This window comes from Labeo rohita, chromosome 2 (genome assembly GCF_022985175.1).
Source record: "Labeo rohita strain BAU-BD-2019 chromosome 2, IGBB_LRoh.1.0, whole genome shotgun sequence".
NCBI classification, from domain to species: Eukaryota; Metazoa; Chordata; class Actinopteri; order Cypriniformes; family Cyprinidae; genus Labeo; species Labeo rohita.
In genome coordinates this window covers 24,135,528-24,153,290 of record NC_066870.1, presented here as the reverse complement: position 1 = coordinate 24,153,290, position 17,763 = coordinate 24,135,528, and the positions used below count along the sequence as shown (strand labels likewise).

At 33.8% G+C, this 17,763-nt stretch overlaps 1 protein-coding gene across 4 annotated transcripts in view; it reads left to right on the top strand.

The window, feature by feature from the left end:
• The first annotated feature begins 1,668 nt into the window (after positions 1–1,668).
• The window catches only part of tnn (tenascin N), a 38,733-nt gene continuing 22,638 nt past the window's right edge, over positions 1,669–17,763 (top strand). For all 4 annotated transcript variants that reach the window (XM_051096283.1, XM_051096292.1, XM_051096265.1 and 1 more), the window contains exons 1-4: positions 1,669–1,805; positions 9,585–9,974; positions 11,148–11,522; positions 16,629–16,892. In XM_051096283.1, coding sequence (XP_050952240.1) covers positions 9,590–9,974; positions 11,148–11,522; positions 16,629–16,892 — 1,024 coding nt within the window. In that variant the 5' untranslated portion in view covers positions 1,669–1,805; positions 9,585–9,589. The remainder of the gene's footprint in view (positions 1,806–9,584; positions 9,975–11,147; positions 11,523–16,628; positions 16,893–17,763) is intronic.

Sequence of the window (17,763 nt, the reverse complement as noted above, 5' to 3'; positions counted from 1 at the left end):
ATGCCTGGGAAATTATAGCCAAATAACCTTAGTGATGACTTCTGATAATTGCTGTTCCGTTCCACTTAAAATCTTGATTATAGGCTGACAGAAAAATATGTGGAGCTTCTCAAAACAAATCAATAAATTGTTTTATAGTGTATTTGTTGTTACATTGGATAAAAAAGGCACAGAAACTGTTTTTGCTCAGAAACTGAAGGTAAATTTCACTATTAATTACAAAGAATAAGCAAGTAACATCAAATTAAATATGAAATTTTGAAGTAGAAAGACTGAAATAGTATTTTCTCGTAAAACATGCTCTAACACTTTTATTTACAGTATAATAATAATAATAATGTTTCAGTTCTTTTGAGTGCAGCAGGGAAAATGAATGTTTAACAAAGTTTTTGTTATGACATTTATGCTGAAGTTTATTAAAAAATATTCCTGTGATGCAAAGCTGAATTTTCAGCATCATTACTCCATTCTTCAGTGCCACATGATCCTTCAGAAATCATTCTAATATGCTGATTTATTATCAATGTTGGAAATTTTGTTGTTGTGCTGCTGAATATATATAGATATTTCTTTGGAACCTGTGATACGTTTTTTTTCAGGATTATTTGATGAATAAAACATTAAAAAACAGCATTATTTAAAATAGAAATAGTTTGTAATAATATATACTACTATTCCAAGTTTGGGGTCAATAAATGTTTTCTTTCTTTCTTTCTTTGAAAGACATTAATACTTTTATTCAACAAGGATGTGTTAAATTGATAAAAAGTGATAGTAAAAACTAATGTTGTTAGAAAAGATTTCTATTTTGAATAAATGCTGTTCTTTCTAACTTTTTATTTTTTATTAATCAAAGAATCCTGAAAAAAGTATCACGAGTTACAAAAAATATTAAGCAGCACAACTGCTGCCAACATTGATAATAAATCAGCATATTAGAATGATTTCTGAAGGATCATGTGACAATGAAGGGTGGAGTAATGGCTGATGAAAATTCAGCTTTGCTTTGCAGAAATAAATTATATTTTAAAGTATGTTAAAATAAAAAAATGTTATTTTAAATTGCAATAGTATTTTACAATATTACTTCTTTCTGTATTTTTGATCAAATAAATGGAACTTTAATGCCACTTTTGAACGGCATTTGTGTCAATTTTTCTGAACAATTCACTGCATTGAACATGTTTCATAGACGGCACAACCCAAAAGGTGTAAATTAGATTAGGAATCAGTTTCCATTTGTCAAGTCATTCCAGTTTTTGATTCAAGCGGAAAATGTGTGGAAAGGACACATAAAAATACTGCTCCTGTAACCATGTAGTTTGCTGCTGTATTCGAACTGAGTACTGTGTTGACTTTGGCTCTACATGCCTGTCAGTGGCTATATATCACAATTCCTGGAAAACGGATTGATTAGTGCTGCTACTGTAAGAAAATCCTTGAAATAAAAGACATATTCATTAAAATCTACCTGCGAGAGCTGGTGGTATGTGTGGACCGCTCTTGTTAAGTCAGTGTTGAATGGAATAAGTAATGAAATAAGCTCCAGACAATGTACAACAGAGAAGTGTCTCATTACCTCCCTCAGTTCTGTCCTCGGTGCTTGAGTTTTAGGGTAGCCACACCCAGGCTGGCCATTGGCTCAGGGCTGCAATGAGGACATTTAAACTGTTTGAAGGCAGAGAGTTGGAGGACTCGGGACATTGCTGGTCGGGAGGGCCTTGAATGCCCAGTCTGAGCTTGTAAACAGGTGCTTGCAGTAATAGGCGTCAGTCAGCGAGCTGGGATATTAATAATAGTCTGGGGTAAGGCATCTACAGCTTCATTTTTGCCTGTGCATGAACTTTTCACTTTTTTTGCAGCTGTAAAAATGTTCTGTTTAATTGAAAGTAAATTATATTATGATGCTTGTGAGGATAGATATCAAACTTTAATCTGAAGATGTACTTTCTGTGCTAACGTCTAAATTAACTAGTTTTATTCCAAAAAAAAAAAAAAAAAAAAAAGTCTGAAAAAAAATGTCTGAATGAAATTAAAGTAATTTTTTTAGGGTCAGATCAAGTATAAATTGTGCACTAAAATACACCACCAGTCCAAAGTTTTTGATTTTTAATGTTTTTTAAAGAAGTCTCTTCTGTTCACCAAGCCTGCATTTATTTGATTCAAAATACTGCAAAATCAGTAATACTGTGAAATATTTGTACTATTTGAAATAACTGCTTTCTATTTGAATATATTTTAAAATGTAATTTATTCCTGTGATCAACTTTACATTTTCAGAATCTTCAGAAATCATTCTAATATGCTGATTTGCTTTTCAAAAAACATTTATTATTATTATTATCAATATTTAAAACAGCTAAGCTTTCTATTAATCAATATTAGAATGATGAAGGATCATGTGACTGGAGTAATGATGCTAAAAATTCAGCTTTGAAATCACAAGAATAAATTACATTTTCAAATATATTCAAATAGAAAACAGTTATTTTAAATAGTAAAATATTTCAAAATTTTACTGTTCTTGCTGTACTTTGAATCAAATACACTTTTGACTGGCAGTGTAACGCAATCTTAACTTTGGCATTTTTCTTTTCTTTTTTTTTTATTTTGGTAACTGCTTAATATTCATGCTCAGCAGTAAGAATGATTTCTAAATGTATAATTTTTAGGCAAATACACTAAAACAAATATTGATAGTGATTTAGATTTGTCATTTAAGACAATAATCTCCGGTTTGAAAGGACATACAGCTTTATTTCAATGGATTTTTGCCCAATGAAAGCCTTAAAATGACCAGTTGATTCATAAATCTTGCGAAGCAGTGGGTGTCCCAGTCTTCACAAGATAACATATGTGTCCCAATGGACAATGCATAGTGGAAAAATGTTTCATAAGTCAGGTGATGGGCAGCATGATTTGTAAATCAAAGCATTATTTTGTGTTATAGTTTTAAATAATCCAGTTATTTTATTTTATTTTATTTTATTTTTTTTATTTATTGTGTTACTTTGCATAGTGTGTAGTGTGGGTATTTGTTAATAGTTTTTTTTTTTTTTTTTTTTTTTTTTTTGTTCGAAACCTTCCTACCCGCTATAAGAGAAGAAAAATTAGAAAAAATACAAGAGAAAAAAATATGGTGATCATCTATGGCTATCAACTCTCTCTATTTCTTGCTAGTTTCCTCTCTCTGCTTTTTTCCAAGGCATATGGTTAGTACTTAACCTATCCGGACCCCGCTTTTACACAAGATCTAAGCTACTTCCTCCTCGTCTGGCCGATCACGAGGAAACGCTACTGTGTTGGCTTCAGGTATTATCAGAAGCCCAGATCAGATGAACAGCAGATGTTGCACATGGCCTGCTGGAGGTTTACTATGTGCTGCCTGCACGTTACACATTACAGTCTTTATAGAGTCAGTTTTAGGTATCTGAAGGATCCTCTAAGTCTGCTGTGGTTTCATTCCCGAGTGGTGTACTGAGCAGAGGAAATGAGTCTGTATCTAAACCTAAGCTTAATTGCTTTCAGCTCTCATCAGCTGAAGAGCAAAGGGGAAAATCACTAGCGCTGCATGTTTGCGGCTTGCAGTCTGCACTCCTCACCTTTCCACCTCTTTTCTTTCTGCATTGGAAAGCCCTGGATCTCTTTCTTAATGGTGCAACTGGGGCTCGGCTTTAGATGCAGAGGAACAGGCTGTCTTTGTCTTCTTCCTAATGTGTCTCAGGAGAGGAGAGGGCACGGCACGGCACAGTCTGGCTCTCTGTTTTCCCGCCCTCTACCGTGCTTGGTTTATTCCCTTCTCAGAATGTGATTTATGCTGTTCACAGTCTGTTTGTATTCTGTGTTGCTTGTAGGTCTTTGCCCTTGTAGTTCCTAAAAGCCATGAATGAGTCCCAGTCACAGTGCTGAAAGCTTATATTTTGACTTATTTATATTTTAACAGAAAACAGCCAACGGCCACTTAGCAGCCTGCATCTCTTATGTCTTGAACCAGACTGTGTTGAACATCTTGTTGCAGGGATTTCACTGGGCACGGTTTGCTGAAGTGGTCATTGGGTATGGAAGAGACATTTTCAAACATCACTGTGTGCAAATTGACAAAAACTTGTAAAACTCAGTGAGAAAATGAAAAGAAAACAAAACCAAAAAATTATTATAAATATATAATTTTCTAGTTGTATTATTAGAAATATTTACGACGAAACAGTTAACTGTTATTAATATTAATATTAATTTGTTCTTAATATATTATACTAAATTTGGAGAACTTACAAAAAAAAAAAAAAAACATGTTAAATGTAGGTTATTTTTTTCTAGGAATAGCATTCTTTAAAAGACGTTGTTATATATTGTATGAATTGTATATACAAAAATATTATGCATATTTACTATTATTATTTTCTCTTTTATACAGTGTAGTTTATTTGCTGAGAACCATGAGATTTGTTTTCATTCTAGTTTTAATTAATCCATTTTTTTTCAAACTAATTATTATTTTAGATTTTATTTTAAAAAGGTTTTATAAGGTATTTGTCAATTTTCTTTTGACACCTTCCTACCTGTTCTAAGTGAAAATAATAATTTTATTATTATTATTATTATTAATCATATTAATATTAATATCAATACTAATATATCATGCTAATTTTGCTAGAAGAAAATCAGAGGAGTTTATTTTTTAAAGAACATTTTAGTGGAATAATATTAGGAATTTTATTATTATAATATTACAAAAAAGTTATTCTATCTGTCTATCTATCTATCTATCTATCTATCTATCTATCTATCTATCTAATATTATGCGTATTTATTATAAAAATTAAGATTATTTTTTCTGGGAATAGGATTCTTAAAAAGATGTTATATATTTATTAATGTAATTTATTAATGTTCTTTTGCTAATTTTGCTAGAAGAAAATCAGTTCAGTTGCTGGGGCAGCATGCTTTAATTTATTTTATTTTTTATTTTATTTTTTTATTATTATTTATTTTATTTTATTTTATTATGTTACTTTGCATTGTGTATAGATAGGGTATTTGTCATTTTTTTTAAACCTTGCTACCTGCTATAAGAGAAAAAAATGAGAAAAATATAATAATATTAATATAAATATTAATGTCTTATGCTAGTTTTGCTAGAAGAAAATCAGAGGACTTTATTTGTTGAAGAATATTTCAGTGGAATAATATAGTAAATAATATATTTATCTAATATAATGCATATGTATTATTATTTTCTCTTTTTTTACAGTGGTTGAAAATCAGTTTTAATTAATGTAATTAATTTTTTCAAACAAATTATTATTTTTAATTTTTGTTTTATTTTAAAATTGTTTTATAAGGTATTTGTCAATTTTCTATCTAATATTATGCATATTAAATATTGTTCTCTCTTTTTTACAGTGTAGTTGATTGATCGCTCTTAATATCTTATGCTAATTTTGCTAGAAGAAATGTAGAGGGATTTATTTTTTTAAAGAACTTTTTTGTTTTGTTTTGTTTTTGTTTTTGTTTTTTATCTGCATTGTGTGCGTGTAAGTTTACAGTGTGGTTCACTGGGTGAGATTCAAAAAAAAAAAAAAGATGTGGAGAGTGAAACATCTTTCATGTGCAATTCATGGACTGTGCTCTGCAATTTTGATGTCATACATTGGCCAGTCACATGCAAATCTGGTCAGTAAGTATTTTGTGGTTGTTGCATGGCAATTTGTATTGTCTGTTCAATTACTGTGGTGGAAGCAGAGCATCTTTTTTGTGTGTTTATGTATGTGCATGCGGGCTCAAACATCCCTTCAGTAGTGCTGGAAGAAGAGAGTTGGCAGGCTTTTCCAAGTGTCCTTTCCAAGACAAATAAAAGAGCAAAAAGAAACGGTGCGCATGAAATAAAAGCCTCTGACAGAAAGCAATAAACGAGACCCTCAAAGGGCCTTGCAGCTCTAGCGTGTGTGTGGTGTCTGGGCCTGTGATGTGGGCCTGTGATGTCGACAGGACGGTCATGGATCTCGCCACTCCGTGCCGTAATGCTGCACCATCCGATCTAATTAGCATCAGGGAGTCCATGAGGTCATGGAGAGACTCTCCTGCCTGTTTGAGTTCAGTGGTTAAGTGTTTAAATGTTTCCCAGTGAGCTGAATATCTTTATTTAGATGTATCAATTAGAAAAGATCGTGAAGAAGGAAATATTTTGTCCCAGTGCACAGTCACAGATGTGAATCGCTTTGACTCTACATAGAAACACATGTGAGACCAACATTACTTCCCTAAATAGTCACAAGTTGCTTAACTGACTTGAATAAACTATTTCAGATGAACTGTGTTGCTGATTTGTTGTGTGGTACTTTTTATAGGATTATTGTTTTGCTCTTTTGTTTGTGCTGTTGCTATTGTTCTTGTTGTAGGAGGTTGATTATTGCACGTTTATTGATATGAATCTGGGTTGCATTGACTGGACGATTCAACTAGTTTTATTGGCTTATTTAATGTTATTATACGGTAATTTATTAGCTTGCGTCTTCTCAGACTTATGCAGTGGAATAGCTCTCCACATCTGCAAAAGAGAATCTGTCAAAAACAACAGCCGCCAGCAATGTTTTCTGCTCAGTCGGTTGATCCGTGTGGCATGAGCTCCAGATTTTTCTGTGCTTCTGTTCACATATCTACCTTGGTCCTGAGGGAGTGCTCTGTCTTCTCATTTCAGAATTTCTGCCATTCCACATCTGCTTCTGGACTTTGATGTGTGTTGTTCCTTGTTTATATTTAAGTGCCACATTTACAAAGATTTCCTTAATGTTAAAAACAAAGCATGGAATGAATAAATGGTGAGCAAAAATGACGAATTCAATTACGCTGAGTACTGTGGTGCAAGCATATGCTGAAATGTTGAGCCATTTGGTGTGACTATGGGGTTGTCACTAGCACAATATCATAGTGTCATGGTTAATTATCAGAGCTTGTGATTGATAAAGAACAAAATTCCATAAAGGTAAAAGGAGCTTTGAGACATTAATGCCTTGTTTTCATAGGTTATGCAATGTCAGTGAAACTATTTGGCTTTAAAGGCAAAGTAGATGACTGTCATTTTAGGTCCTTTAGGCTCACAAGGGCCCTTGTCTTTACATTGCACAATGGAACGTTCCCATATGTGTCTCATCTTCTGCATATATTCAGGATTTTTTTTATTTAAATACAGTGCTAAGTGCTGTCTGTGACAGTCTGATGTTAGATATTTATTTCTTTTTTTATTTTAATTGTTATATTTTGTTTAAATTTTATATTTACATTTTATATTAATAGAGGTATGCGCTTATTCTAGATCCTTGTACTGGACCACTGGATGCATACACTTTAGAAATAGACATTTAAACAGTTTAAACTATTATTTAATATTTAAATTTCAAATTAATAAAATTCAATATTTGTTATTTATTAATGAACAAAAAAATATTTTTTTTTATAGTAAGTTTGTTTTAAAATTTATTAGAGCGGTCATTATACGGTCGTTATACTGGACTGTGCTAGATTTATGATTTTTTTTTAAATTTACTTTTTATATTTTTATACTTTATATATTTTTACTTTTATATTTAATTTAAGATATTTATATTTATATTTATAATTTTTAATTTATACATTACCAGTCAACAGTTTTTGAACAGTAAGATTTTAAATGTTTTTTAAAAAGTCTCACCAAGCCTGCATTTATTTGATCCAAAGTACAGCAAAAATTGTACAATTTTGAAATATTTTTACTATTTAAAGTAACTGTTTTCTATATGAATATATTTTAAAATGTAATTTATTCCTGTGATTTCCAAGCTGAATTTTTAGCATCATTACTCCAGTCACACGATCCTTCAGAAATAAATGTGATATTCTGATTTGCTGCTAAAAAACATATATTATTATTATTATTATTATTATTATTATTATGTCTATATCTATGAAAAGAGCGGAGTTGATTTTTTTTTTTAGGTTTCTTTGATGAATAAAAAGTTCAGAAGAACAGCATTCTGATTTAACTTTTCTAACATTATAAATGTCTTTATCATCACTTTTGATAAATTTAAAGCATCCTTGCTAAATAAAAGTATTAATTTCTATAATTAAAAATTAATTCTATAATATAAAATTATATTGACTCCAAGTTTTTGAATGGTATAGTGTATAATGTTAGAGAGCTTTTTATTTCAGATAAATGCTGATCTTCAGATCTTTCTATTCATCAAAGAATCTCAAAAAAAAAAAAAAAAATGTACTCAACAGTTTTAAATATTGATGATAATAATAATAAATGATAAAACAATAATAAATGTTTCTTGAACATTGAACATGAGCACGTCAGCATATTGTAATGATTTCTGAAGGATCATGTGATTGGAGTAATGATGCTAAAAATGTAGCTTTAATCACAGGAATAAATTACATTTTAAAATATATTTAAATAGAAAACAGTTATTTTAAATGGTTAAAATATTTCAATATATATATTATAATGAATTAGTTCTAAAATTTATATGCTATAATTTCTATAAATATGCATTCCGACAGTTTTGCAAATTGGTATGCTTCATCAAAGAAATATAGTGAAAGGTAACACCATGTTTCCTCATGATATCTGCCAAGGTTAAGCGGTCCCAGTACCGAGCTTTGTGGTACTCCGTACTGCACTTGTGATTAAAAAAAGTAAAAATATTAGCAGAGTTATACATCATTTTGGGAATTTTAACTGAATTTGAATTAAAGAGAAAAAAAAACAAAAAAAAAAAAAGAAAAGAAAAGAAAAGTAAATTCTGTCATTAATTACTCACCCTCATGTTGTTTCAAATCTCTAAGACCTTCGTTCACCTTTAGAACACAAATTAAAATATTTTGGAAGAAATCTGAGAGCTTTATAAAGATCTACTGCATTCATTTACCAATTATAATTAACTTTAGTACTGTATAAACTACATGATCAGTCTTTTAACAGAAAACTCTTTTCCCACATCAAGATTCCCAGACCACACAAGATCAGACACTTACTGTTAATGAATTACATTAACTTTGGTATGCTGGGGCTCTGCTTTCCGCTTGTGCTCAGGAGAAGAAAGTTATTTTAATTCACATCTTAGTTTTAAAGCAAACAAACCCCATGTGGCTCTTTCTAAGCATGCATTTTCTCTTTTATAAAACATCCTACTTTTAAATAGAGATGTATTAAAAGCTTTGAATGACATCATTGTCATGGGGATTACATCATTTAGTTAGAAGGGTTCTCTGCTCCCAGAAGCCCTTGTGGTTGTGGATGTGCAATTAATGGTTTGGATTGAATGTGCTTGGCAAACATACGGTCTGCCCAGTTCCTACTGTAGGATCAGACATCTATAACACTGCCCTTGTAAAACAGATTGCACTCCATTAAACATAATGTGATGTCTTGCGCACTGATTTTCGTGTGTGCAGCATGCAAATCAAACTCCTTACTGGAAGGTGAGACCGCAAACCATAAGGAAAGTTTGATATTTTGAGAAAGAAATGCTTGTAAATGTAACCACGCAATAATTGTAAGATACTCCAAGGGTTCACGTCTTTCTGCTTTCTTTTAGAAACCATGATTGTAAGATTTAACCGGCTGAAGAGAGGCCTGTTCCTTCTAGGGACGCTCTTTGCGGTGTCCCGTCTTGTGCTGTCTGAGGAGGTGGGTAATGCAGAGAAAGAAGTCACGTTCAGCCATGTCTACAGGATTGACTCTGGTTGTAAGCAGGGTTCTCAAGTGGCTCAGCTTTCCCAAGACCAGGCCTCAGAAGGACAGTTAGTCACAGTGGATGGAGAGAATGACATTGTCTTCAAGCACAACATACGCTTACAGTCGGCTGGTTGTGGATGTGCAGATTCTGAGGACTTCAAGTCCCTGCTGTACCGTATAAATGGCCTGGAGGAGGAAGTCACCTATCTAAAGAGCCAATGTGCTCAGGGCTGCTGCAAAGGAGGTTCAGGTATTTGTACTAACATTGAGATTATTCCCTGATTTTGTGAACCATATACAGTTGAGGTCCAAAGTTTACGTACACCTTGCAGAATCTGCAAAATGTTAATTATTTTACCAAAATAATAGGCATCATACAAAACGCATGTGATTTTTTTTTTTTTTTTTTTTTTTTTTTTTATTTAGTACCTGACCTGAATAAGATATTTCCATAAGAGACATATACATATAGTCCACAAGAGAAAATAATAGTTGAATTTATAAAAATCCATCTTATCCATCTTTTCACACTAAGGACAAATGAGGGACTCATATGCAACTATTACAGAAGGTTCAAACGCTCACTGATGCATTAAAAGCCAGGGGGTGAAAACTTTTGAACAAAATGAAAATGTGTGCATTTTTCTTATCTTGCCTAATAGTCATATTTTTTTCATTTAGTACTGCCCTTCAGAAGTTATAAAAGATACTTACATGCTTCCCAGAAGACAAAATAAGTTCAGTTTACCCTGATCTTCCAAATTCCAAAAGTTTTCACCCTCCAGCTCTTAATGCATTGTCTTTCCTTCTGACGCATCAGTGAGCATTTGAACCTTCTGTAATAGTTGCATATGAGTCCTTTAGTTGTCCTCAGTGTGAAAAGATGGATCTCAAAATCATACAGTCTTGTAAAAGAAATTAAGGTTTTTGAAGAAAACATTCAAGGATTTTTCTCCATATAGTGGACTTCAATGGGAGCCAGTGGGTTGAAGATCCAAATTTCAGTTTCAGTGCAGCTTCAAGGGGCTCTACACAATCCCAGCTGAGGAATAAGGGTTTTATCCAGTGAAACGATCTGCCATTTTAAAAAAAATAAATACAGTTTGTATACTTTACCACATATACTTTTATATACTTTTTGTGGTGTATATACCACAAATGCTTGCATTGCACTAGCTTGACTTCACACTTTACGTGGTCACGTTAGTAAGTGTGTTTACAAAGTCAAACACCCTTTACAAAAATGGCAAAACAACGTCAGATGATTTTGAAGTGGAGAAAATAAGGCCCTACCCCACCTATTTGATCCGTAGTATCCATTGATACCCAAATCGCTTTGACCCATATTTTGCCTTAAGCATCAGAATCACTGATTTTAGAGTTCCCCAACCTCCAAAATGTTAAGACCGTTCTCCTTTTCTAGGTGTGGACATTAGCTGTAGTGGGCATGGCACGTACCAGCATGACTCTTGCAGTTGTAAATGTAACCCAGGCTGGGAGGGTCCAGACTGTTCTATCTCATCCTGCCCTGACGAATGCAACGATAATGGCCGCTGTGTTGACGGACGCTGCGTCTGCTATGAAGGCTACACCGGCCATGACTGCAGCCAGCTCACGTGCCCCAACGACTGCAAAGACAAAGGCCACTGTGTGGATGGCAAATGTGTGTGCTTCAGTGGATTCTCAGGAGAAGACTGCAGTAACGCCACCTGTCCGAATGACTGCATAGGTAACGGACGCTGCGTGGATGGACAGTGCATCTGCGATGAGGGATTCTTTGGAATCGACTGCTCCATGGGTAAGATTACATTATGCTGGCTTACAGGAAATTCTGACCAGAATCTAAATGTCTTGATTGTGCTGTATGTGCCTGATTCAGTAAAAAGAATCTTTTAATCATTTTAATTCATTCGGAAATACTACAAAGTAAAGTACAGTATAGTTCTCTCCACACTGATTCTGTAACCTTTTCTAGTTCAAGCGTCGACATTGTGCAAACTTTACAATCTAAACGTACTGCTACTCCTATACTTTTCCAATGAGCACTTATATAACCACTAATTGAATGCTTTGAGGTAGTTCATTTGCTTGTATTAACTTTCTTGTTTTTTAGTCTCCTGCTGCAAGAGAACAGTAAAAGATAGGCCTCATTAGCACAAGGGAATTGTTTTTCATCAATCCTTTTCTGTTCCACACATTTCGCCTTCAGACCTTCAGATAGAAGTGGAGTGCCTCAGAGCTGGAATGCATGGATAGATGAGCTGAGTTTCAAAAAATATTAGCCATGGCCAGAGCCTTAGGGTGTGACATATCATCTGTGTTAACACTTCTGAAATGGTTTCTTAGGGGAGTTAGGGCACAGTGTAATTTACTCCAAGAATGATAATAGTGGGGAGTTAAGAGCAAGCACTGCAAACTAGTCAAACAGATCAATTTGGGTGTTACATTCTCATTATCTTGACACTAATTGGCTTTGGAATATCACTTGAGGGTTTCAGCTGTCCATAACTTGTCTGAAGGATTTTCCATATCTTACGCTATAGGGAACTGCTATCGTTATTAAACCACACTCATTCTTGCATATATGGGGATGTCTGACTTGTAAAATCTTACGAGGATTCTAGGATGATGCTTTAAAAGTTATACCATGAACACCAAAGCAATAAAAAATATGGGGTTATTATATTAGGAGGTATTTATTATGGTTTTGAATGCTCTAGTACTTTTAATAACCAAAACAATGGCCAAACTATTTTAATGCATCTATTTTGCCATTTATATATCATGCATTTGGCAAAATGGAGTAAAAATGATCAGTAATGTATTAAAGTGGTATAAAAATAGTACAAAAACAGTCCTTTAAAAACTATTTTATATGCATTCAATTTTTTTTATAGAATTCTCTTATTCTCACCAAGACTGCATTTATTTCATCAAAAATACTCTAAAAATATTTGGACATATTATTACAATTTGTGACCCTGGACCACAAAACCAGTCATAAGTGTCAGTTGTTTGAAAATTATAATAAATTAGCTTTACATGAATGTATGGTTGTTAGGATAGGACAATATTTGGTCAAGATACAAATATTTTAAGATCTGAGTGTGCAAAAAATGTAAATATTGGGAAAATCACCTTTAAAGTTGTTCAAATTAAGTTCTTAGCGATGCATATTACTAATAAAAAATTAAGTTTTGATATATTTATGGTAAGAAATGTACAAAATATCTTCATGGAACATGATCTTTCCTTAATATCCTAATGATTTTTGGCATAAAAGAAAAATTGTTCATTTTAACCCATACAATGGATTGTTGGCTATTGCTACAAATATACCTGTGCTATGTACGACTGGTTTTGTGGTCCAGGGTCACATTTGCAGTAACTTTTTTTCTATTTTTAATATTGATGGCAACACTGAATTTTCAGGAGTTATTACTGCAGTCCTTAGTGTCAAATTATCCTTCAGAAATTTTATTTCAAAGCAAAAAAACAAACTTATTGACCCTAAACTTTTCTACAGTAGTAAATAAAGACATCTGTGTTGCAAGCGTAGACTGACTTGATTGTTTGGAAGCGATTACAAACCCACGCAGATTAGACCTGCATGAAAAACAGAGAAAACACCATGAAACGATTTTACGTTAATCGTAAATGTGGTCAGCCTTCAAAAGATGAGCGTTGCAACTTTGTTCTGACCACAATGAGTCTAGTGGGTTGTCTTAATGGCAGATCAACAAAGTGCACATGCTGAAGATTAGATTTATTGTACCTACTATGAAAACAACTGCTGCTGCCATCTGCTTAGGCACTCTATGAAAAGTCACTACAGTTTTAGTTGTACAAAAAAAAGATCATCATAGATTATTAATAAAATGTACTTAAACGTGTATTAATGGTTATTTAAAGTTGCTTTAAGCATGCTTCTCTGGCTTGAAGAACCACCACTGTTGTTGATTTATGCAAGTTTGTCTAAGTCCAAACAGAACTGTGTTGTAATTGTAATTTAATTGCTTTGGTTAGCCCTAATCAATCAGTGGAAACGCGCATTTCCGGCACTTTTGCATTCTTTCCAGCTGGTTGTTGATAATTTATTAGTTCTGCAGGCCTTTTTGGGATATTATTTAAGGGTGAAATTGTTACTGGCAAACCCGGGGGGAGAACAGCAAGAATAGCCGTATTAACTGCCACTGGATGGAAAGCCTCCTGCAGAACTGAAGGAAAACATTTGACTTCCTGCCCCCTCGCCATGTGGAAGAATGTCCAAACCTGCTGTTCATTCTTTCCTGGGTAATGCGGTCTCTACAGCACCCTTTTCTCCCCCTCATGGATTTCCCTGATTTTTTTTTTTTTTTTCTTTAATCCGCCGTCGTCTTATGTTTTTCCCTGTAAGTCGGTGGGTGATGTGTTATTGGAAACTTTGCTCCCTGGGCTGCTGACTGTCTGTCTGCTTCTGGGGCTCCTGGTTTGTTACTGGGGCATCCCCTCTTTTTTTTTACTACACAAATGTGCAGTTTTGCTAAGATCCCTACTTATTGATGGAGGCTCAAACCACAGAGTAACCAGAGTGAAAATGTATAATATCAATGAAATATCCAACTCAGATGTCCAGTAAACCTTAAAGGGATAGTTCACCCAAAAATGAAAATTCTGTCATTAATTACTCACCCTCATGTTGTTTCAAACCCGTAAGACCTTCTCTCTTCTTGGGAAAATAAATTAAGATATTTTTGATTAAATCCGAATGCTCTCTGTCCCTGCATAGCAGCAACACAACTACGTTCAAGGCCCAGAAAGGTATTAAGGACATTGTTAAAATTGTCTATGTGACATCAGTGGTTCAACCTTAATTTTATGATGCTACAAGAATACTTTTTGTGCACAAAGAAAACTATGACATAGCTTTATTCAACAAAAACATCATAAAATTATGGTTGAATCACAGATGGACTATTTTAACAATGTTCTTAGTACCTTTCTGGCCTTGAAAGTGATATTTGCGCTGCTGTCTGTGCAGGGTCAGAAAACTCTCAGATTTCATCAAAAATATCTTAATTTGTGCTCTGAAGATGAACAAAGTCTTATCAGTTTGGAATGACATGAGGGTAAGTAATTCATTTTCAGAATTTTCATTTTTGGGTAAACTATCCCTTTAAGATCACCTGGTACACTCTTAAAACTAATGGTTCTTTATTGGCATTGATGGTTCCATGTAGAGCCTTAAACATCCATGCAACCTTCAAATGCAGAAAAGGTTCTTTATCGTGGAAAAACGTTTTTTAGATTTTTTTTAAATGTTCTTCAAAATGGTTCTTTTACGAACTTTCAGTGAAAGATTCTTTGGGGAACATTCTAACAACAAAAACACCCCTCTGGAACTTTTATTTTTTAAAATGGAAATTCATTATTTTCTCAACTTTTAAGTATCTTTTTGTGGTAAACAAAATGACAATTTCTGAAGAATATTTTGTCCACTCTTTTAAATATAATGAAAGTAAATGGGATAAGGGCTTTCAAGCTGTAAAATGACAAAAAGACACCATCAATTTATCATAAAAGTAGCCTGCATTACCCTTTTGTAGTTTGTGTAATGAAATAAATCATAATTTACATCCTCTTTATTCATGAGTTGATACGATTCTTTAGGGTCTTAATGAAAAGTCTGTAATGTACTTTGGTTAAAATTTCTTAATGGTTGTGTAAAACAACACCCTTTTTACCTTGTCAAAATCAGCTCTGCAAAAATCATCCTATTTTGAGGGATTGTTCCTTTAAATGCAAATGAGCTCTGCTTGCCCCGCCCCTCTCTTCTCTCTGTGGAGTGACGAGCATGTTTACTTTAGCCGCATTTAACTGCGTTTAGCCGCTAAACTTGCCAACTAGCACGTTATTAGGAAAGGCGCAAAGATTCATTAAAAAAAACCTTATACTCACTTCTGCTGTAAGTGAAGCTGGATCACGAATGATTTGCGTGAACATAGACGGATATATGTAGATCGGGAGCCGCATTCCCTTCACAAACAAATGTAATCCACTGCATCTTCATTGGCTCAGATGTCGGGAGTAAATCCCGACCACTGTGTTCATTATTACATCCAGCAACACAACACCTCAATTGCTCAGTCGGAGATATTCTTGTCTAACTTACATCCCTGGCATTGAAACAATAGAGGTCTGACTGTTACAGCTGATCTGAGGTAAGACGCTCATGTCAATCAACTATCGTGGGAGCGGCCTCTGTCGGTGTGATGCCACAACGACAGGCATCTGAGAATGGCTCGAATTGGAAAAGAAATATTATTTTTACAGATTAATTACAAAACACTGCATGGATTTTTATAATTATAGGGTAGATTTGTACATACACTGCCAACACACATTAATGTTCAAACAACATGAAAAAGTGAACTTTGCGTCCGATGACCCCTTTAAATATTTTTAAGATTTTAACAATTTTTAAGACTTTTTTTTTTTAAGTTTTTGTCTTTATCATTATAGGACAGTATAGAGATGGAAGTAAGAGGGCGGTATCAGGAAAGGTCCTCAAGCTGGGATTCGAACTCAGGACGCTCTTAGCACAATGGCGCTATATGTCGGCGCTGACATGAAAGGAGTTGCAATGTTTGATTTGTGAATCAGTTATTCTTTTAAATCAGGCCTTTTGAATGAATCAGTTGATCAAATAAAAAAAATGGTCTGAATAATTCATTCATGAATCTAAATGATCTGATTGTACTGACACTGACTATGAAGGTTGTAAGTGAATATCGACTGTTTTGAAATCTTTTGGTCTCTTTGTTGGTTGGTTGAACAAATGAATAATTAATAAACAGGACAACAAATGCATTTACAACATCTGATGTAAAAGAATGCTCACTGACAACATTTCTTCATACTTCAGTTCTAGGACCAAAAGGCCTCCGTCTGATCAAAGTCACAGATGTGTCTCTGCTGGTGGAGTGGGAGTCTGTGAAAGGAGCCGAGTACTACATCCTGTCCTACTATCCAAAGGGAGACGAGGGAGCCATTAAAGAGGTCCAGGTGGAAAACACGAAAAACTCCTATCTGATCACAGGCCTCAAACCCGGAGTCACGTACATAGTGCAGGTGTACGCTGTCATCAGGGGCATTAACAGTGAATCCGATGAAATAGTGGCTACGACTGGTAAGACATTATTAATAACATTATTTGTCTAACGCTTTAACATAGAAAATCAATTCAGTTTAGTTAAATTCAGTAAAATGGCTTTATTATAGCAGCAAACAAGAAGTGGCATTTGTGTGAACTATAAGGCCAGATGTAACTAAGTTGGTAGAGTTGAGTGAAAAGCCAAAAACACATTTTCTCGGAAATGAATGTTTACAGTTGTGCAACAGGATGATCACTTCAGCATTTTGATGTGGTCAGCCTTTCCTCACAGCACATTAGACTCTCATGAGAAACTGCTGATCATCTGGATGTGATGACAAAGATGAATGGCCCGCATGAGACACTGTCAGTCACAAGTTAACAAAGAGTTTGAATGTCTAAAAATATTTCTTTCTCACATGAGAAATGTAGCTCAGTCTGAAGTGGTAGAATACTTGGCTGCAACTCGTTTCTGTCATCCAGTGGCAGAATGTTGAGAACAGCTTACAAGAGGAGTACCGGAGACATCCAATCAAAAATATGAAAGAAATGACAACGATTTGCATTCATTTGTACTTGTAACCAAAAGTGTGTATGCAGAATCACTGTGAAGTTTTTGGGGGTTTGTTTTTGTTTGTTTGTTGAATTAATGCTAATTAATTACTGAAAAATGGTAACAAAAATCAATATTTTTTATTTAAAACGTCATTATTGTGGCAGATGAGTAAAGCTTAGATTAGACAATACAAAAGAGGCTTTAGAACTCATTTTTTAAATTAAGTATTTTTTTAAATAAGTATTCATAAACCTAATTACATTTATAATGTTGTGAAAGATTTCTATATCAAATGAATGCTGTTCCTTTGAATTTTCTATTCATCAAAGAATCCTGGGGGGGAAAAAGTTA